Below are 20784 nucleotides of genomic sequence, written 5' to 3' on the forward strand. Positions count from 1 at the left end.
TGGTACAGCCAGCTCAGAGCCAGTCCCAGGACCGAAGTGGTGGGAGCCACAGCAGTGAAGAGGGAGAGAAGGCATTGGCTGCTCAGGTCCAGCTCAGTGCCACCACCTTAGCATGTGACCACAGCCAGCAGGGTTGTGCTGCCCCAGCCACCTGTGGCACCCCTGGCAAAGGGCCCCTGGGCAGCTCACACCAGCCAGAGGCTCCAGGTCACCATCCAGTGCCCAGCCCAGAGCTGGGGCCAGGAAGGACCTGCAGCCTCTAGTCTGGAACAGGGGGCTGATTTAATGGAGACACCCCAAGCCAGGCTTCCCATCAGCACCCCACAGTCAGCTTTCTGAGACAACCAAACCTCTGGCTCAGGGTCTAGACCTTGCAGCAGCCACAAATTTACTAGTGCAAACCCCCAGGGACTTCCAGATCGAGGAATCTGTTAAAATTACCTGAGAAGTCACCACAGTGCAGATCCTCCAGCTTTGCAGCCCAGCAGCCAGGCCAGCCTAGGCACTGCAGTCCAACATGCCCACCTGGGGTGTTTCTCACAGGACACAGAAGCTGGATTACCCATCGATGAGAAGCAGCTGTTTCACTAGTTCCCCAGTGCCAGGACAGCAGGTCCTCACTGGATTTCTCCAGGGAGTGGGGCTGCTGTGCCCTGTCCCACCGCCAAGCCCTGGAACTGCTCCAGCCCCTCCTGCTCTGTTGTGACTCCAGGACTCCAGCCCCCGGCCACAGGCTGTGCCGTTTTCAGGCACCAAGTGGCATCCAGTGTTACTTCCTCAGCCCCAGCCCTGCACGCCCCCGTTTCAGTGGTCTCCAGTGTTGTCCAGGGCCGGGCCTGCGGCCCACAAGCAGGGGCTGGAGCCCCCTGGCCCCTGCCAGGCTGCCTCAGCCAACTGAGGGGAACTTCTTGTTGTCTCGTTTTACCGTGTGATGAAATGTAGCTGAGCAAGCCAGCGCCAAAACAGCCTCTGTGTGTCTCCTTCCTCCCCTGCACTGATCACTCGCCTCCTCTCAAGTCTCCTCCAGTGCAATAGGTAGGGAGCAACTGGCCCAAATGCAGTGGGTGGAAGTGGGGTTGAACACATGAATGTGCAGTGGTTCATGCCAATAAACAACTCTTCCCGAGGAAAGCTGTGCTGAGGGATGCCCCACAGTGTTACCATCACCCAGGCTAGACCCAGCAGGGCCCCTCTGAGCTCCGAGCTCAAAGCCACACACTGCCACAAGTCCTTTGTGACCAGGGGGGTGACAGGGCCTGGGGTGGTGAAGCCTGCCAGGTCTGGGTGCACCCAGGAGATACGCACACTAAGAGCAAAGAGCACTCAGTTGCAACCTGGTTGCTCAGCAGAGGGCCTGGTGTGCAGCATTTTTCCAGGGCCCCAGGCACAGGGGGCAGGAGCAGGCAAGAGCTGGAGGCAGACTGGTTGTGTAACAGAAAAATCTTTTATTGAGTTCAGGAGGCCGAGAACTTTCTCAGCGTGATGATGACCAACGCCACCAGCACAGACGTCCCCAGGAGGGAAGCGATGACGATGGCACCGATAGCTCCGGGCCCCAGTGAGCCTACAGGGACAGAAAACGAGGTGCGAGGTCAGCAGAGCCAGGGGGCCCCAGATGGGAAGGGCTGCAGGGATCACCCCACACCCAGCATGTCCCCAGCCATCGGGTCACGCTCCTGCCCTGGAGCTCATGCACTGGCCATGGTGGATGTCCCACGTCCCCAGACAGCCGAGGTGTGGTCCTGTGCCCCAGCAGCATTGCACCTTTGGGCAGGGGCTGTAGCCAGCCACTGCCACCTCAGCCAGGTCCCAGGGACAGCTACCACAAAGCAGGTCTGTGGCACTGAGCTTTCCTCTTAACACCCATACTTAGAGTTCCTTTGCCTGTGGCAAAACTGCATCAAAGAGGCTTTTGCTGTCAGGAGCCAAGAAAGGTGCTCACTCCCTGTTTAGGGAGCTCCAGGCACATTCTGCTCTGGAGAGCCCTGCCTGTGCTCGGACCACTTTCTGCAGGTGCCTGCCATGACAGGTCAGATGGGGGGCAAGAGGAAAGGTCTTGGAGCAGCTCTGGGGCTGACCAGTGCTCCACAGTGGAGGCTTTTCAGTGGGGAAGTTCCCCTGAGCAGGAGGTACAGGCAGCCCTTCCCCTCCCTACCAGTGTGGCTGGGGACAGGCCACCTCTGGTGGCTTCAGCACCTCCTGGGAGGTGACAGGCCCCCAGAGAGCCAATCCACAGTGACACCCCAGCCCCTGTAGGGGTGAGCCACAGGTAGCCCACGGTGCAGCCACGTACCGTCCCCGGTGTCCAGTCGGTGCAGGTGGGTGGTGTCCTCGGGCTCCAGCTCAGAGGTGTACGGGGGGAAGGCGGTGGCGTCCGACAGCCGCGCTGTGGTGGTGGCAGCGTCGAAGGACCGGCTCCGGAGGGCAGCTCGGGCGGCTCATTCCACAGGGTGGGGACTGGGCCCTGGGGGTACTCTGCTGGGAGACAAGCACCCATGGGCATGGGGGCCAAGGCAGGCTGCTGGTGACAACCACAGCTCAGCAGGTCCCTGGGCTCCAGCTGCCTGCCAGGTGCCCCTGGGGTGGGTGCCGGGGTGACCTGAGCACTGAGAAACCCGGTGGGGCACAGCCCTCCCCGCAGAGGGCACCACCTCCACTCAACACCCACACCCAGAGCAGCCCCAGGGTGATGCCACTGCCACAGGCTTTTGGGGCACTCTGGTGTACACACAGCACACACGGGACAACAGGGAGCTCCCCGGATTGTGCAACCTCTGCTCACACACAAACAGGCCCTGTGAACACCCACAGCTCTTTTGCTCGTGGATACCCGTAGGACTGGGCTGTCACATGTCTGCAACAGGCAGAGGCCACCTGGCTACCTGTGCTGGCCAAATTCCCAGCATTTCAGGGCCTTTCTGTCCTGCACTCCCAGCCAGAGGTGCTGGCACAGTGTAGGACACGGCTCCCCCAGACAGGACCCCAGAGCCTCAACTTCCCTCTCCCGCACCTCCCCTGTGCCAGGGAGATGAAAGCTGGGCCAGGCTCTGATGTTACCAATGGTCTCCTGTTATTCCTTCCTCCCGTGGGTCAGGGCCCAAGGCAGAGAGCCCTCCCTGTCTGTGTGTGGCTCAGCCCAGCACTCCCTGTCAATGCCCAGCTTGTTCGGATGGGCCCTGGCGGGAGCAGGAGACATTCCACAGCTCCCTGCTGAAACCGCTGGGAATGTTGCACTGGGATGGGGAAAAAAAAGCTGTGTGTGGGGGAAACAAACATCCAGAGCCAGGGCCCACCTGAACTGACACAACGGTTATCACAACCAGGACAGGGAGTCAGAGGAGCTGGAGGAAACAACCCAGGCTCCCTGGGGCACGGTACCCTGGCTCTGGCATGTCAACCCTTGCTGTCCCAGGCTCTCCATATGGCCTGGGAAGAGAGATGGCAGCAGCACATCCTGGCAATGCCACTTCAGGTCTCAGTACCTCGAGCCCTCCTCGCCTCCCCCAGAGCAGGAAGAATTGTCATTAATAGGCTCCACCACACACTGTTCTCCCGTAGGAGCCCTGCATCCAAAGGAACAGGAGCACCAAAACACTCCCCTTTTCTGCCTGGACAAACCAACTGAGAAATTACTGCAGGGCTTGCCTCAGAGAGTAGCTCCCACCATCCCCAGAGCTATTCCAGGCTGCCCACAGTCTTGGGGGCAAAACAATGTTCTAAACTAGTTGTAAAAGCCCTTTCTACAGCCATAAAAGCTACAGGATGTTCAGTGAGGCAGCTACCAGGTTTAACTCTGGCCCACTGAGCACAGAGAGAGACAAGTCCCCAGCATGTGGGCTGTGCCAGCTGGGCCAGGCAGGGTCCCCAGCACACCCAGGCTGGCTGTCCCGCCGGGGAGGAGCGCGCGTAGCATCGATACCGTGTCCTCACACACCCGGTACATCCGTGCTCACTGCACCAAAGGGGTGAGCTCAGCTCCCCCAGACAAGCACACAGAGCTTTGTGTTCCACCAGGGCTCCCCAGAAACACCTGAGCCCTTTGCAGGGCCCTTCCCAACCTGTGCTGCCAAACCAACCAGCAGAGCTGAAGACTCACATCCCATCCAGAGGCTCTTCCAGAAAGTGTCATTTCCAGTGGAGCTCTCTTCTATAAATCCTGTGGTTCACTACCAGAGGACAGAGCAGGAGGAAATACAGAATTCAGTGAGTAAAGGTAGTTAAAACAACAGGGAGAGGAACTGAGCAGAGCTGGGCTAATTAGTTGGCAACAGTGGCATGGAGAAGCTGTTGGTTTAGGAACAGGCCAAACGTAAGGAACAGTTTTGGAGCCCTTGTTCCAGGCTGCTTTTGCAAGGGGAGAAACCCCACACAGAAGAGCCACACTCCAGCTATGACCTTGCTGACTGTGACAACAACCCTGGGGCCAGCACCAGCATTGCCACTGTCCCCAGCTGAAAGAGGAACACTGTGCTGGGAGGATGGCATTGCTGCCTTTCCCAAGAATGTTTTTTCTCTCCAGAGCTGGGCATGTCCCTCACATCTGCCCAGGGACAGGTGTGAGCTCTGATGATCTGTAACAGATGCAGCACCACCCAGGGAGCCTGTAGGATCTGGACAGGGTCTTCCCAACTCTCAAAGGGGTAAGGAGGGAGCAGTACCCCTTCCAGCCAGAGTGCAAAGGTTCTTTATCTAACCAGACCCACAGGTCCCAGAAAGTCTCTCCTGTCCCCTCTTAGAATGCATCTAATTCCTGAAAAATCTACTGCAGCTCTCTTTAAGCAGGGCACAGAGCTTATTTTTGATAGCCAAGTACAGAGGAAATAGGGTTTTTTTTGTTTATGATCTCTGTGATTTTTTCAAGACATGGATGCTACTGGGTCTGTATTTGGTTAACTCCCCTCATCTGATGCTTTCAGTTCGCCCCCACAGAAGGGGCAGAGTGTGCCAACCACACGTTTTCTGTCCGAGTTCTTGTGGTTTCACCTTAACGGCGCTTCAGCCGAGGGAAACACAACCCCTTTCAGTTGGCTCTGGTGCCTCACAAACAGGCTCAGAGGCAGCAGCAGAGTCATGCACAGGCACGAAGTCAAACACCAACAAGTGAATGTCACAGGAGCCAGAGCTGGTCCCCTTCTCATTCCTTCCCCTCACTGCTGCTGGAGTGAGGTGTAGAGCCCTGCCACCGGCACAGCAGGTGGGGGAACACAAAGCCCACCCCTAGAGAACACTGCCAGCAGGCAGGTCCCTCCAGAGCTGACTGCTGCAGCCTGGCAGAGCACCTGCTCGTGGCCAGCACTTTTTCCATGGCTCATCTTTGATCTTCCCTCCTAAACCAACAGCTCATGTCCTCATGTGCCTCCACTCCTGCGTGGCTGAGAAGTCCAAGCACCCATCCACCCACCCTCACGCATCCAGCAGGTTTCTTTACCAAGCAGAGGTGTCACATCTTCTCCCCAACAGTCCCAGTGAGTGTCAGCCCCGCTGCCACTGGCTGGGAGTGGCAGATCTCTAACAGAGCAGCAGTAAATACCACACTCCCTCTCCAGTCCTCTGGGAAAAGCAAGAAAAGCAAGGGGGAAGGACAGAGCTTGTGTCAGGTGCCAGAACCCAACACGCACATTTAATAAGATCTCACGTGTCTCCAAGTGAGATATGAGGGCCTCTTCTGGTCACCTGCTGGATGGAGGCTGGGCAGGTTCTGTGTACAGGTGAGGACCCAAGTGAGGAAGTTCAGTTCTCTGCCTGCTGCCCATGTTCTGGGGGACCACAAGTCCCTCTCCCCCTCCTGGGCTCAGTTTCTCTGTGCACAAGCAGGAGACCAGGACTCTAAACACCATCTACAGGGAAAGCAGCACCAGTGCAGCCAGGCCTGAGCACCCACACAGTTACTGTCACCCTGAGGGTGACCAGGGGAACATGTCTGTGACTGAGCAAACACCTCTGGGACAGCTCCAACCCAGCAGAAGCCCTTCACAGGGAAAGAGGAATTTACAGGGCAGCTCCACAGCCCTGGAGGCAGGGAACAGCATTTCTCACGTGTGAAAACACCCAAACACGTTGCCACCTCCAGTGAGGGGGTGCAGCCAAGAGTTGGAAACCAGATATGGAAGGCAAGGTAGCACATGGCTTTCCTGCACACCCAAGAACTTTATTTCTACAAAGAACTAGCAAGAAACATGCTCAAAATACATCCTCCAACACAAGACCAGATGTTTAACATCTGGGTGAGAGCCATGCATTAGCTGTGCTGTCATCAGCCTTGGGACCAGTCCTGTCTCTAGAAAAACCCACCTGGCACACTCACACGGTTGGTTTGCCCCACAGGGACTCAGCAGGGGCAGCAGGTGGGCACATGGAGGGGCTCCCAGGCTGCTGCCACACGCAGGTAACCCCACTGCTGCCACAGCTCCCTGTGGGTGCTCTGAGGAGGGAAACCTCGAGTGCAGACACAGAGTCACTCCCCAGCATTAGCCCTGTCTCGGCACTGGAGCACGGGCTGAGGGCAACTTCTTCTCCACAGACTAACAGTGAAATCCTCTTTGTGACACACACAGTTGGAGAACACTTAAGAGAAAAACATACAATAATGTCTCTGGGGGTTTACTGGGCAGAGGAGGAACTGGACAAAATGGACTAAGAGTAATACTGGAATACTGATACTGTACTAAAACTATACTAAAAGTATTCCAGTATGCCAGGTGGATGATGGCAGTTCTACCTTCCCACACACTGACACTACAAATTGTCTTATTTTAGAGAAATCTCTCTGCTGCACTATGTCCTCTCCCTCTCTCCAGCACAGGTTAGTTACAACTGAGACCAGGAAAAGGGAAGAAAATCTCAGAGTTTCTGTAAAGAAATCCACCATAAGTTTTCTGAGGATGCAGGAACTCAGAGGGACTCCAGGCACGTGGGCTGTAGAGACATCCAGAGAGTATGACACCAAGGGCAACCTGACAAAACTGCTGTTTCCATGTTCAGAGAGAAGAAGGTGAGGTGAGCTGCCAGCACAGTGACATGGTGGCCAGTGCCCCAGGTACTCAGTGACAAAGGTAAAACTGGAAGAGTCTCCACAAGTGACAGGTCTTGAGGAAGCCAACCAAATGTGATGGAGCCAGACCCTCCCAGACAGGCAGACTGCAAGACCTCAGGGCTGGCAGATGTGGCCACTTCACATCTTCATCCCCAGGATCGCTCCCCAGTGACCAATACTCTTCCTCACACAAGCTGGTTTCAGCACCTTGTCATCCTCACTCCCCACTTCCAACCTTAGCCAGGAGTCAGTAGCAGTGTCAGTAATTTATAAGGAGCGTTGGTTCAGAGCCAGGCTGAGTAATGGCCAAAGTCCTGCTGTAAGACTGAACCACATCTTCTCCAGAAACTTCCCTGACAAAACCTATTTGCTGCTTTTCATGTTCTAGTACTTGAGCTTTAAAAACTTCCTAATGATCTTTTAGTCTCCTATAGTTGAGAATGAGGACACACAAGTTGCTACAGAGATGTCCCTGGTCAAGGTGGTGTCCTGTATATTTTCCTTCTGCCCTGCTGCTTTTCCCCTCAAACTCCTTCTGATGTGCCACCACAGTACAACACAATTCCACACTAGCTCAAACCAAAGAAACTCAGGAGCCCTTAGGTGAATTCAAATAGCAAATATGTACACGATTCAGAAGCCCACACCTTGCAAAGGCTTTTTACTCACTTCCACTTCACTTGGAGCTCTTAATCTATCCTAGGAATTGACCCTGGGTTTGCTGATGGAGTGGCTGGCACAGCTGCAGCCTGTCCAGGGCAGCCCCTGCCCCGGGGAGGGCTCTGCTGTGCACTCAGAGGTGCTGGGATGGGAGGGCAGGGCTGGTGAACTCTGAGGACAGCACCGGGCTGTCCAGCCCCAGGTGGCCATGGTGGCACAGGGCCAGGGCAGGATGAAAAGAGGCCTTCACCGGGAGCACAAAGGGCATCTGTGCCTGCTGAGTGCCACAGCACGGAGCGCTGCGGTCCTGAGGAACGGGGAGCAAACTTGTTTACAGAGAGGCAGGGCCACGTGTGGATGTGCTCAGAGCAGAGGGCTTTCTGTGCCCTTCCCCTCTTTGTCTGCACCAGGCAGGAAATTTCCTTTTCTAATGGAGTAAAAGGCAGAAAAAATTCCACTCTGTGCTGGGGCAGGAACTCTCGATGCCCAATGCAGCAGAGAGTCACTCTGCTCCTGGGATGGCTTCCCAAACACGCTGGTTCCCTCATGTCCTCTTTGAGGGAGCAGGGAACAATTTGATAGAGGCCTTAAGCAGAGAAAGCATGAAGTCTGTCCTGCACACCAGGATCTGAACGTTGCATTCACCAGCACAAAGCCCTTGGAGAGCACTGGCCTTGCTGCACTAGCACAGCTCAGCCAGTAAAGGAATCAGTAAACCTGGGAGTATCTCACAGGAGCAGAGTGACACAGGGAGGCAGTGACAGGGCAATGCCAGAGCAGGCCCACAGGAAAGCTGGCAAGGAGGGAGGCAGAGCAAATATGCACCAAATACTGGAAATTTAAACACCATAGAAGAAATCCCAGCTCGGAGAGGAAACAGATGGAATTCTCACTGGAAATGAATCACTTCCTGCAGAGTGAAATACTGTTAATGATGAAGAAAGATCTTACCTGGTGCAGGGCAAGAGCATGGTCACTGCTCCTGGGAGCAAGAGCAAGGCACAAATTGAAACTGTGCTAAAGTGATTAATGTTCCACTGTACAAAAAAGGCTGAGGGTTTGAGAAGGAAAGTATGCACCTTTTAGTGCTCATTTCTTATTTACTTTAAAAGTTTCCCAGCAGGAAGGTGTCCTCCACAGGGAGGATACCAGCTGCAGGAATTCTGTTCCTGTACCCACAGCTGTTCCAGCCAGGCACAGCATTGAATTCTCCTACCCCTATGAAAGCCCCTTTAGAAAGAAGTGATTTCATAATTTCATCTGCTAAACAGCTGGCCAGGATCTCCCTGCTAGGCAAGATGCTTGGAACAAACAGGGAGGGAACTGCAAACCAGCCTTGCTCCAGGTCTAGGGAGGTAGGACAGGAATTCAGGAAAACAAATGCTGTGCTCCTGCCTGTTATCCTGGCCCCAGCCATCCCTTCAGCCTCACTTCCACTGAAGGAAAGGCTTTGAGGGGAGCAGTTCCCCACAGGAGTTTCCACCTCTACGCTCAGAGCCCATCAACACAGCGGGTTTGGAGGCCCAGCTTTCCCTCCCCTGTAAAACCCACCTGAGCCCTGCAGCCTGGAGGCTGCCTGTGCTCCCTGCAGCCAGCACAGGGTGCCAAGGGCAGGGCAGGCAGGGCTGAAATTACTGATGATTCCCTCAAAAACGGTGCCTTACAGAACAGGCACCTCACCTGTTCTGATTCCCATCCCCTCACTGAACATGGGGCAGAGCCTTCCCAGCGCTGCCTCGGGACCCCCAGCTCTGCACAGACCCCCTGAGGATGCAGAGTTTGGCTTTGGATGGAGGTTTTCATGGACACTTCCCTATTTCTGCCAGCAGCAGCTGTTGGGGAATTCCCTGCTGTAGCAGAGTACAGAAGGAACCAGGAATTGCCCCACATGCTTTAGCCTCAAAACCCATTTCTTTTCACAACTGTAACTTCTTCCTGCCATTAAAAGCTAAGGGACAGCCTGTCCCCTCAGCTGCTGGGAGGTTTTCCATCTCCTGTGACTGATGTGACCACTGATCTCCAGCCACCCACGCTCACATACGTGCTACTGCTGTTCTGCTTAGGAAAAGTTACAAGGAATTTTCTCCATTTTCCCCAACAGAAACATGGGTTTGGGATGGAAAATATAACCTTACTCACCACCAGCCACCAATTCCAAAGCTGGTTTCCATTAATCAGTTATAATTCAACACGTACTTATAGATGTTTTCAGGGAAGTGAGAGAAGAGAGAGGCAGCACAGTAAAGGATCTTCCACGCTTTTGGGCTTTACATGCAAACAAAGCTCCTTACCTGCCAGCACAGCAGGGACCAGGATGCCACACAGTGTTAGCAGGACCAGTTGAAGGGCTCTGTGGCAGGGCATGGCTTCCCTCAGGAACAGCGTCGGCAGGAATCCTTAAAACTCTTCAAAGTACGAAACAACGTGGAAATGTCACTGCTATAATAAAAATCTTGTCCAGAAAGGTAAAAAAAAAAAATAATTCCCTTCACAACAGCAAGTGTGTAGAGAGAGTGCAAAGCCCAGCGGAGCCTCCCTCGCTCTGGCTCCAGGAGCACAGCTCCTCCCGAAGGCAGCTCCACCCTCCCAAACTTGTGCCGAAAAGCCCCGAGCAGCCCAGCCTCAGGCAGCTCACCCTGCCAGGCCAGTGCACACAGAGCAGTTGTTGGTGAGCCCTTCCCAGAGGCCACGGGGATGCTCCTGGAATGCCTTCCCTCGGCAGGAGAACAACACAGGAGCCATTGGGGCAGCTCACCCCAAACCCCGCAGCCCTGGGCTCTGAGGGCTCTGCCTCAGGGCGTGCAGGTACTTCAGGGTGGGCACAGCAAAGAACAAGGGCCTCAATCAGAGCTCAAACACTCTGATAGAGCCAGAGCAGCCCCGTGGCACCAGTGTCTGGGTGGAATACTTACAGAGCTGGACTGGGAGCCGTGGGTGGTCTTCGCTGCCCAGTAAACGCTGGGAAGTCTTGCAGGAGAGTCGGCTCTGGAGGGCAGGGCCAGCATCCTCCTGGGATCCCAAGTGCACAGACATCACTCCTGCCAGCTCTGCCATCGGCCCTGCCCGCCTGGGGGCTCGTGGGAAGGTCACAGCACAGAAAACAGGCTTGTTTCAAATCACATTTGCACCAACAGAGACTGGGGGAAGGATGAAGTGTATAAAAAGGGGAACACTCCAGTTGACTGTCACAGAAGAAATCCATTAGGATTTTTTAAACTGTTGGGGATTAAATACTTCATGTTTTCCCTTCAAGTAATGAAGTACACAAACACTCCCAATGTCAGTACTTTATGCTCTGAAAATATGACACAAGTATTTTGGGGTTAAATTTCAGATACAGATTTTTCTGCTAAGAGATCTCTCTGCTTTTTGGCTTTCTCTGACAGGCAGCCAGACACAGTTTAGGTGTCCCTTTAAATCACTGCTTGCTGCACACCTTTGCAAGAAGTGCCTGGCTGAGAGGGGAAGCAGCAAAACCAGAGAGAACAGAGTCCTGTCCCTGCAGTGAAACAAGGAGTGAGGCAGCTGCCTGGGGAATCATGCTCAAAAGAGACCTCAGACACCTCCAGCATCGAATTCAACATCATCTGTCAAACCTGGAGCAAAGCCCCAGCAGGTTCTGTCTGCAGAGGCGCTCAAAGCACGCAAATACATCCAGCAGCGGGTAAAATGCTACAGCTCTTATTTTTCCCATTCCTACTGATCCAAACAACTCCTGCTACAGAAACAGGCCCTGTGTTTGTCACAGGAGGTGACAAGGCAGTCACCTGAGCACACAATCCACACATGCCAGCACCTCCCCTTTGTACCAAACACAGAAACCAGCACATTGCAGTACCAAGAACAAGATCTTCCCCACTGGTCCATTATGGACGAACTCTGAGAGGCTGAGTGAGACCCTCAGGGTCTATTGCACATTTCCCCTGCTTGCATTTCTGCATTTTCATGTAGCAATCAAGGAGCTGCTCCTTCCCTGTCCCCCATCTGAGCTGGAAATTAATGGGTTTTTGTGTATTTGTTACATGGTAGAGAGCAGTCCAAAACTGGATTGTAGAAATTAGATCATACCATTAAAAAACAGAAAGCACTTATTAACCAGACACCTCATATGCTAAAAAAAAGATATTAAAACAAAGTCAGGTTATCAGCCTAAACACATCCTGTTCTCTCTGAGACATCAGTTAAACATCATGCAAGGCACTGTGTAATTTGGGCCTTAGCACACTTACTTTCTGTGGTCATGTGAATGGCAGGAGAACATTTATCATTACCTTTTACTGGGATTTTCCACACAAAAATAAGCAGCAAGTAGAAAAAAAAAAAAAAAAGGAAAATTAAGTCTGAAAAGGGAAACCTCCAAGGTGTCTGTGTGGACTTTAGGCTGAGGGGAGGAATCAAACCTCTCATTGACAGCAGTGAGTTGGGGTGGGTGGGGTGGTCACCGACTGCAAGGGAGTGAGAGAGAACCAGCCATGGCTTGATCTCCCCTGCACAAACAACACGGGCACGAATTCACGTGTTTCTGTACAGGGTGGGGGGGGAATTAAAGCTTTCTTGTTTCCAATCTCAACTTACTGGTGTTTATTTGAACTCTAAAATTATCAAGCAGAAAAACCCACCGGTATTCCTCACCAGGGAAAAAATAAAGCAGCAGTTGTTGTTCCACATCCTGTGTGTTTGCTTGTTGTTTCTTGATGAAAACTGATGCAAGTCGAGTTTGGGGTGAGTTTTAGCACCAGGAATTCAATCTCAAAACTCGGCTTTGACAAAAGCAAGCAGAAAGTTTTCTCTCAGATATAATACAACCAGGTTTTATTTAAGTTCTCTCTTTTCCCCCCCCACACTGGCAAAAGTTCAGAGGGAGTTTAAAGTTTTGTAAACATTTTAACTACCCCTCTTCCCCCTTTTATGAATTTACAAAGCAAAGGAGACAGGGAGACCAGATTTGCAACAGTTCCAAGTCTCTCCATGCTATTGGATCCAAAAACTATATACAAGTCTGCAGCAGTCTCTGTATAGTTACTGTACATGTTTGGGGGGCAGGGGGAAGAGAGAGGAGGAGGGGAAGGTGACCCCAAAAAATGAATAAACCAAATGAAATAAAATCCAAAGCCAAACTGCTCTTGAGCAACTCGAACTGTTTTCTTTAGGCAGTGATGACAGAACAACAGACACCTTTACACAACTCCACCAGAACTGCAGCGGATCTCCCTCGCAGGTTACAAACCCTCTGGGGACGGGAGATGGGACCAGGGGGTCAAACTAAGTGCATTTGGCAGTTCTTCTCTTTCTTTGCGGTGTGTGCATGTGGGTGGGTGGGCAGGTGGAGCAGGGAAGGTGGTGTTAATCTTTCGGTGAGAGAGGAAGGTTATGATTCCATAAACACTCAGATTATGGATCCCAGTGAAGGTGCACGAAGTAGTTTAAGGTGTAGAAGATAAGCAGGGCCGTCATTGCACAAAGCTTCATCCTCCAGTGTCTCTCCTCACGACGAAAGGGCATCTCTGCTCGTTCCCTAAGCACTGAAACGACAACCAGCTGAGCCTGCTGGGGCACGTGTCTGAGAGCCAGCGTCCACCCTCTGCAAAGACTACACAGCCACACGTCAACATCCCACTGCCTCTTAAACGAGACAAATTTGCAGGAAAAGAGCTCAAAATAAACTGGTCCTAACCCTCTGAAAGTAGCATGTAAGGGGTAAATTCGACCTGAAAGAAGAGATGCCACCCCCCTTTTTTCCCAGAGCAGAAGTCCCCACTTGTCCAGGAAGGCTGGAGCACGTCGACGGGGAACTCCAGCAGCTCCAGCATCACCACCTAATGAAGACAGACTCGAGCTTTCCCTCCAAAAATAATGTGCTGAGAAGGGCTGGCAGGGGGTGTGCAACTTCAAACCAACCCAAGCTAAACTGCGCCCGCCACCGCCCCTCTCGTGCTGTCGCCAGTTCTGCGTTAGCTTATGATGCCCCTGGCCCGGCAGAGCACCCGCCCTGGGAGCCCAGGCAGGAGCTGTGGCATTGGGGTTTGACCAACATCTGTTAACCACAAACTCTCTCTCTCTCTCTCTCCATGGGACTGCACATGTTGGATGTGGTAAGAGTAACCAGGAGAGGGAAGCAATAGTTTGCAAAATCCCAATTGATTTTTTTTTTTCCAGGTATGTCAGCAGAAGGAATCACAGCACAGTGAAAGCTCGCTGCCCAAATCAGCCTTGTTGTGAAGGAATCCTAACTCCCACCCTCCCAGGGCTCTGAGCAACGTCCACGGGACTCTGGGCTGACAGGAGGAACGATGCCTGTGCAGTCCTGGGCACAAAGGGTTTGCTGGGGCCAGAGGAAGCAGCCTGAGATGATTGATCCTGTGATTCACTGCGAGGTGAAGAACAACACACGGTGGAGAGCACTGTGTCCAAACGGAGAATCCATGGTTAACAGATGCAGGAAAAGCCAGTTGATTTGCACATGCTCAGTAGTCTTCCAAAGTCTCTATTTCTCCCATATTGAGCCGCTCTGAGGAGGCATTCACTGAAAACCCTGCAACCAAAAAGGACTGGGGTTAAACACCTGGCTGGGGGATGCTGTGTGTGGTGGGATAAGTCTGGGATGTGCAGCAGCAGTGCAAGAACCAAAGAGCATCAGAAACACCAGTGCCCATGAGGTCCTGCAACATCTTGGATGGGAGCACACTGAAGTCAATGGTACTGGGGAGTGGCTGCCAACACCCTCCTGCCACAGTCTGGGGGGCAGAAATGGACCTTCTGAGAACTTGGAATCCAAATGTGGAATCATGCCCAACACTTCAGGGGGTGTGAGCAATTCTACCCCTTACTTTAAAGTCTAAATAGGTGCATCTATGAAATCTGTGAAATGCTTTTTTACAATCCCCATCTCTGGAGTACCACATGAAAATGTAAAGGTACACAGGGCCATGCAGGTGGTTAAAATGCACTCAAATTTCTACCCAACCTTTTAGCCCTGAAGTGCTGAGGACATGATGCACGTGAGAAAAGCGTGAGAAAAAGTAAAAACACTTTCAACAAGGAAAATATCCAATATATTGTATGCAACTTTCCTACTGAAATCCCATTTTTACGGCTGCAACAACCCCATGCAGAGTATGAGAAAAGGGAAAGTGATCCTGTGTTTTTACTAAACACAAAGCTGACATTTCATTGTCTAGAGACTGCCATATAGGCTGCTCTGTGCTAGAGAACCAACTGCTTTCCACAGCCTCATCTTCAAGAGAGGAGAAAAAATGCTCTGTTCAGTAGGTTTAGGAAAATCCCTCTGGTTCCCTCTCGTGGCAGTGTGTTACCTACAAGGATTTGAAATTATTCTGTAAAAGAGTGTATTCATTTGTAAAAAGCTGCATGTGCTACTTCTCTTACAGTTGAAACTTCTAATTTGTATTTAGTGACTTCACATTACATGAGTTGGTTTTCTAATATATCCAACTGAGTCCTCAGATCAGACTCACTGGGATGGTTTAAGTCAAGACTCCACAGAAAAGTTCAGTGTTCATCAATGCAGAAATCACTGATTCAGGTGAAGAGTTTTGGTTTTGGTGAGAACAAAAGACAAAAAGGTAGGGCTCTGCCAGAGCCTTAAAAAAGCAGTGACTTCAGGTGGATAATACCAGGCTGCTTTACATAAATGTGGGCTAAGAAGGCCCAGCACAAGCACTGCTCAGTGCAGTGCCCTGGTTTCCTTCTGTCCTGCAGAGCACAAACATGGACACGTTTATTTTACAGAAACTACACCCCACAGTGCTCAGGGACTTCTTTGATGCCCTTGAATCTTAAAGAAACCTTTCCATCAGTGCTACACAGCAGCTGGTTAATACCATCCACACATAAAAATTAAGATGGAGAAGAGAATAAATGAAGGACTGCCAATGATGTCATCATCTGCCTCCAACTGAAAATCTGTGACCATTCCACCTGAGCCATCTTTTCTGCCTAGGGTGGTTAGCTCCTGTAAAAGGGTGGGAAGGCACAAAGGCAGCCTCAGGAAGCTGCTCCTCATGAAGGAACTTCATGCTTTTCTTCAAAGAATGAATTAGCATTAAATCAATAAAATAGGCATAGGTCAACTCACAAGAGGAAAGGCAGTTTAACTGACATCCCTGAACTACTTAAAGGTTTCCAGATAATAATCAAGGTATCAAGAGGCCTTTACATGAGGGAAAGTTTGACAAAAGCTTTCCATGAGTCTGTTATGGAATTTTTCAAATCATTAAATAATAATAGTACTGAAACAAATTCTGAAGACGCTTCAACTTGGCTCAAATTCAGTATTGCCACTCAAGATCAATAAGAATTCCACACTTCACAAGGCCAACTCCCACTCCCCAGCTGACCATTAATTTCTGAAGAGGAGGACTGACCTAACAAGCTGGGATCTGCCCGAACCATCTTCTGTTTCTTCTTCTTCTTCCCACCCTGCACAGCCTCAAAATTGGATTGCTGGTTGTTGCTCTGGTTGGTCTGAAAGACCGAATGTAGTGAACTGTGGTTCATCCCCCACACTGAATCCTACAAAACAAAGTCAGGACAAAACTGTAAAGCACAACTATGTTTGGTTTATTTATACAGAAAACATTCAAAGAGCCCAAAGCATCTCCTACATCCCGTGTGGCAGCAGCAGGCACTGCTGCATCCACCTCATGGTTCCACAGCATTTCCTGGGTCAACAAGCAGACACTCTTTGATCCACAGCTGGCCTCAACTGTGAGTTATGAAGGACAAGAATCTGAAATCTGCTTAATTCTCTGCATTTCACAGGACCTATAAAAGTGAAGTGCAGCAGGAATGCAGCCTCTCCAGACTCCAGGTCTCCACACACTCCTGAGGACTGCAGGGAGTGGGATTTACCTGCTGTTGCTGCTGTTGCCTCTGCTGACTGGCTTTCTGTTTGGCACGGCGCTCAAGAAACTGCTTGGCAAACTCCTTGGCCTCAGGAGTGTCCCCAAGATAGGCTCTGATGTAATCATGGACCTCATAGGGAGACTCCACTTCCTTCAGGAAAGAAACAAACGTGGGAACTGCAAGAAGAAGGCAGAGTGTGAGGGAATGCACCCTGACATGCAAACACACACGTGCAAGAAACACAACCTCTGGATTTCTGTGTCACAGATTTGCTGATCCAGCAGCCATGGCAAACAGCCTGCCCTTCCAACTTCCCTACTGAGGGGGCAATAAAGCCTTGCCATGCAATCCATGATGAAACTGGATCCTCATCTCTGCTAATGCTTCCACAACCACTAGAAACCCTCAGCAGGCTCTGGGTGGCACTTTAAAACTGGTTCCAGGCCCCACTGATTTGTTGTAGCTGGGACAACGAAAACCATGGAGAAGATGACACGGCCAGTTCTTCAGGTCACTATTTAATGAAGCCATTTTGCACTCAAAATGGTCCTTTGATATCATTACAGTCCCCCAGAACTACCTGGTCAGAAAAACTGGATATTGCTTCTCACATTCCTGCCCACCTCTTACCATCTAAGTTGTTGGCCGTGTTGAGTGCATGAAGCATCTGTTCACACCACTGAGTGAATCCATCCTGGGCTTTATTAACCCCCTGGAACAATTTCAACAGCTTCTCCTCTTCTTCTACCTTCTTGTTTTGTCTACTTGTAATACCTACAGATTTACTGAGGGGAAAAAAAATGCATATATTAGGTTATCAACTACCAGACTTATCCACAGTACAGTGTTATAAGAGTCACTATTTTACAAGATGCAAACACTTTTTAAGAACCAAATAATTTTCTAAGCAGATGACAAAATGAACTGTGAATGATCACCTCTTAACTATTTTTGTTGTCAAAATAGATCCTGAGTGACACAGAAAAAAAAGGAGAACACATGAAGATGTTATAACTGCTAAGTGATCACCTCATGAATGGCAGCCTTTCTTTGCAACAGCTCCTACCTGAGGCTGGCATTGCTTTTGTTTTTGTTGGTCGAGTTACGAGGTCCCACTTCCTTCACTGCATCATCCCAGAAACCCATGTTGGAGTTTTTGGTGTCAGCATTACTCCAGATGCTACTGACTAGGTCAGATGCCCACTGGTTGCTGGGATTAGTGTTTAGGGAGCCCCACACTGAATTCCCAATGCTGGTGTGCAGGTTAGAGTGCTGTGGAAACAGAACCAAGAGATCCTGGTTATGAGCAGCAGTGCTGGTGGAGCAGCAATGAGCAGACCCAGGGAAGGGGCTGTTCCCTCCTGTGGACACAGCACACCTACCGTGGTATTTCGGACTCTGTTGGGCTGCTGGTGCTGCTGTTGCTGCTGTTTCTGCATCTGCCTTGCCTCCTCCTGCTGGATCTCCAGCAGGGACTTGGTGGTGCCTGTTGGTTTGGTGACATTCCCCCAGCCTGACAGTTTTTGCTGCTGTTGCTGCTGCTGTTGCTGGAGGGCCTTCATTAGCTCCCGCTGCTGACGCCTTTGCTGTTGCAGGCAAGACAAAAGTGTTTGTCCACACTCACAGAGGCTCGTTACTATTCAGAGGTCTAACTTGGAAACTGGTTTTAAACTGATTTCACTTTCTTCTGGAGAAGTCTGGCTGACCTACTATCTTTTGGGCCATTACAGTTCCTCCAAAAAGGGAGACACTAAGTAACCAGGAAATACAAACTGTTTGTTAGTCTAGGAAAGACTAAATTTATTGAATCATGACTGCAGTCAGCTAAGCATTTGGGGTCTTGGAAGAATACCTTCTCTACTACCATCACTTGTTCTCACCCAGCCCACTCTTCCTTGGACTGCCCTGGTCTTGTGCATGTCTGCAAACATATTTTAGATGTCAAATTATTTTATACTGGTTTGTGAACATATTGTACTCCTGGAGTTAAAAGGGTGCATCTTCCCTCCTTTCAGACACATGTATTAAGAAGCTATAAAATCTTACTGAACCGATGCCCGGAACAGAGGATTTTACTCGAGCTGTGCTATTGCAAAAATCATTCCTCATCCTCACCATTCCTTCTAATAACTTCAGGGACAGCCAAGCAGCCACGTGGCTGAGCCCACTCTCCAACAGCTCAGACTCTGCTCCTGTTAGGATTTACCTCTTCTCGAAGCTGCCGTTCTCGTTCTTCTTCTAACTTCTGGATTTCTGCCAATGACAGTGTGGTCTGGGATTGACAAGCTCCTGAATTTGATTGCTGACCCCATGTTGAAGATGAAGGGAGCTGGGCCAAAACAGACATCATCAGGAATTACAAAACTCTCCAGAGTACTCAAGTACAGTCATGAAAAAAAAAACCACTATAAGCCACCTTCAAAGTTTAACAAAACCCTGGAAAGTATAAAATGGTATAATTAAGTAAGAAAAGGTGCAAAGTATAAACTGCACTTTCTTTGAATTGCCCTCTGATGTATCATAGTGTATCAAGAATAATGTAACACATCACTGCCTGAAAAATAGCAAGCAATTTAGATTTCCAAGACTTCAGGAACTCCAAGCTTTAGGAACTTTGCACTGGCCCCTGGTCATTGTGGCAGAATAAACATCCTTACCCACCTGTGAGACCCTCCCAGTGTGCTTCTACTGACAGAACCTCTCTCTTTTGTAATTTGTAACTCCTCTTCCTCTTCCCATCACTTTCACACTCAACTATTTGCCCTTCCCCTCTCCAGACAGTTCCTCTCTCTCTGTCCCAGGTACCCCGGACTGCCCTGAACGCAGCCGTGGTTCTGCCCCGCGGAGCTGAAGGAGGCAGTGCAACTGCAGGAACCCCTCACCTTCATTTGTGCAAGTTGCTGCTGTTGCTGCTGCTGCTGCAGCCTCCGCAGAGCCTCCTGCTGCTGCTGCCTCTGCCTCATGATCTCCTTCTGGCGCTGGAGTTCCAGCTCCTTGCGCTTCCGCTCCTCCTCCTCCAGCCGCTGCCGCGCCGCCTCCTCCTCCATGCGGAGCCTGCTCTCCTCCAGCCGCCGCTGGGCCTCCTCCTCCTCACGGGCCCACTTGGCAGCCTCCTCTTCCTTCCCACGACAGAGAGGAACAAAGTCTAAGTAGACTTAGCAAAATTTAAAATACTCCTGCTTTGAGGTACCTGTCAGAGACTGAAGTGCTTGATGATTTATGCATTCTAGGAGACTTTTGCAGGTTTTTGACTTTTTGATGGGCAACTGGGTCCATCCCCCCTCCTCCAGCGCAGAAGATGCCAAGCCCCCAAAAGGTGGGAAGAGCCGGGCTTGCAGGCTTTTGACTGTTGCACTGCACCTCTGATGGCCCATGGGAGCCCATCCCAGGGCAGACACAGCAGCTCTTGGGCAGGGCCCAGGGAGAGGTTGGAGGCTCGAGGCATGGCCCATGACACTGCCCATGGACATGATAATTCATAACTTCTTGGAGTGGGGGGGCTTCCCTCCTTCACCCCCAGCAGATCAAGGCCACCACTTCAACCGACAGACATGGAAGCTGCAACTATCAAGTATCATCGCTGGACCCCGTGGGTGGTGACTATGGACATCTGTCCACTCTCAGCTTTTCTTTCCCTTACTCTCCCTTGCTCTTATCCTGCCTTTCTCTCCCCTATGCATTTTTCTCCTCCCCAGAAAGGTTATGACAGCACCCAAAAATGTTAACTTACCCATTGATTCAAAATTGTTAAAATAAATCTTATCAAGATATGTTTTCATACCCCGATTATTTAGTGTCGTTTCGCTTTAATCCACCCCAAAGGAATTTTTGATAAAACCTGGGTTACCCCCTCCCCCCTCTTTTCCTGGGGCGGGTCGTAACATTTTCTGGCGTAGTCGGCAGGATACTTTGGATGTGGTGGAGTAATCGGTGTATTCTAAAACTGATACCGAGGGTGAGTCAAATGGTGACTATCCCTTCGTTGTAAAATTATAGTGAGAATTTTTCTCCTCTCGGTGTGACCCGGGCACATTAGACCTGTTGAAAGGTTTCCTGGTGTGGCCTGGACCTGTTGAAAGGTTCTCTGGTACCTGGACCTGTTGAAAGGTTTTCCAGGAGAGAGTCAAACCAGCCCTCAGAGGGTTAAGGGGGAGAGAGACATTAACCTAAGCTGGGTTAATGATTGAGGCAAAGGGGATGACACCCCAGGTTGAGTTATATGGGGA

The 20784-nt window shown here is 51.0% G+C and overlaps 2 protein-coding genes across 2 annotated transcripts in view; both read right to left on the reverse strand.

Annotated features, from left to right (window-relative positions):
- Positions 1 to 1431: 1431 nt before the first annotated feature.
- SNORC (secondary ossification center associated regulator of chondrocyte maturation) lies at positions 1432 to 11601 on the reverse strand. The gene is given in 5 exon segments (XM_029963666.1): positions 1432 to 1564; positions 2294 to 2407; positions 2410 to 2478; positions 9985 to 10098; positions 10606 to 11601. Coding segments are annotated over 4 exon segments (366 nt in total). The 5' UTR covers positions 10058 to 10098; positions 10606 to 11601; the 3' UTR covers positions 1432 to 1454.
- An 882-nt stretch (positions 11602 to 12483) lies between these two features.
- Positions 12484 to 20784, reverse strand: part of GIGYF2 (GRB10 interacting GYF protein 2) — a 78753-nt gene continuing 70452 nt past the window's right edge. Inside the window, exons 21-28 of the mRNA XM_018083105.2 lie at positions 19441 to 19677; positions 18765 to 18887; positions 17941 to 18144; positions 17625 to 17830; positions 17189 to 17343; positions 16565 to 16734; positions 16078 to 16225; positions 12484 to 14225 (exon numbers count right to left, since the gene is read on the reverse strand). Coding sequence (XP_017938594.1) covers positions 14158 to 14225; positions 16078 to 16225; positions 16565 to 16734; positions 17189 to 17343; positions 17625 to 17830; positions 17941 to 18144; positions 18765 to 18887; positions 19441 to 19677 — 1311 coding nt within the window. The 3' untranslated portion in view covers positions 12484 to 14157. The remainder of the gene's footprint in view (positions 14226 to 16077; positions 16226 to 16564; positions 16735 to 17188; positions 17344 to 17624; positions 17831 to 17940; positions 18145 to 18764; positions 18888 to 19440; positions 19678 to 20784) is intronic.

This window comes from Manacus vitellinus, unplaced genomic scaffold (genome assembly GCF_001715985.3).
Source record: "Manacus vitellinus isolate BGI_N305 unplaced genomic scaffold, ASM171598v3 scaffold_60_pilon, whole genome shotgun sequence".
Taxonomy (NCBI): Eukaryota; Metazoa; Chordata; class Aves; order Passeriformes; family Pipridae; genus Manacus; species Manacus vitellinus.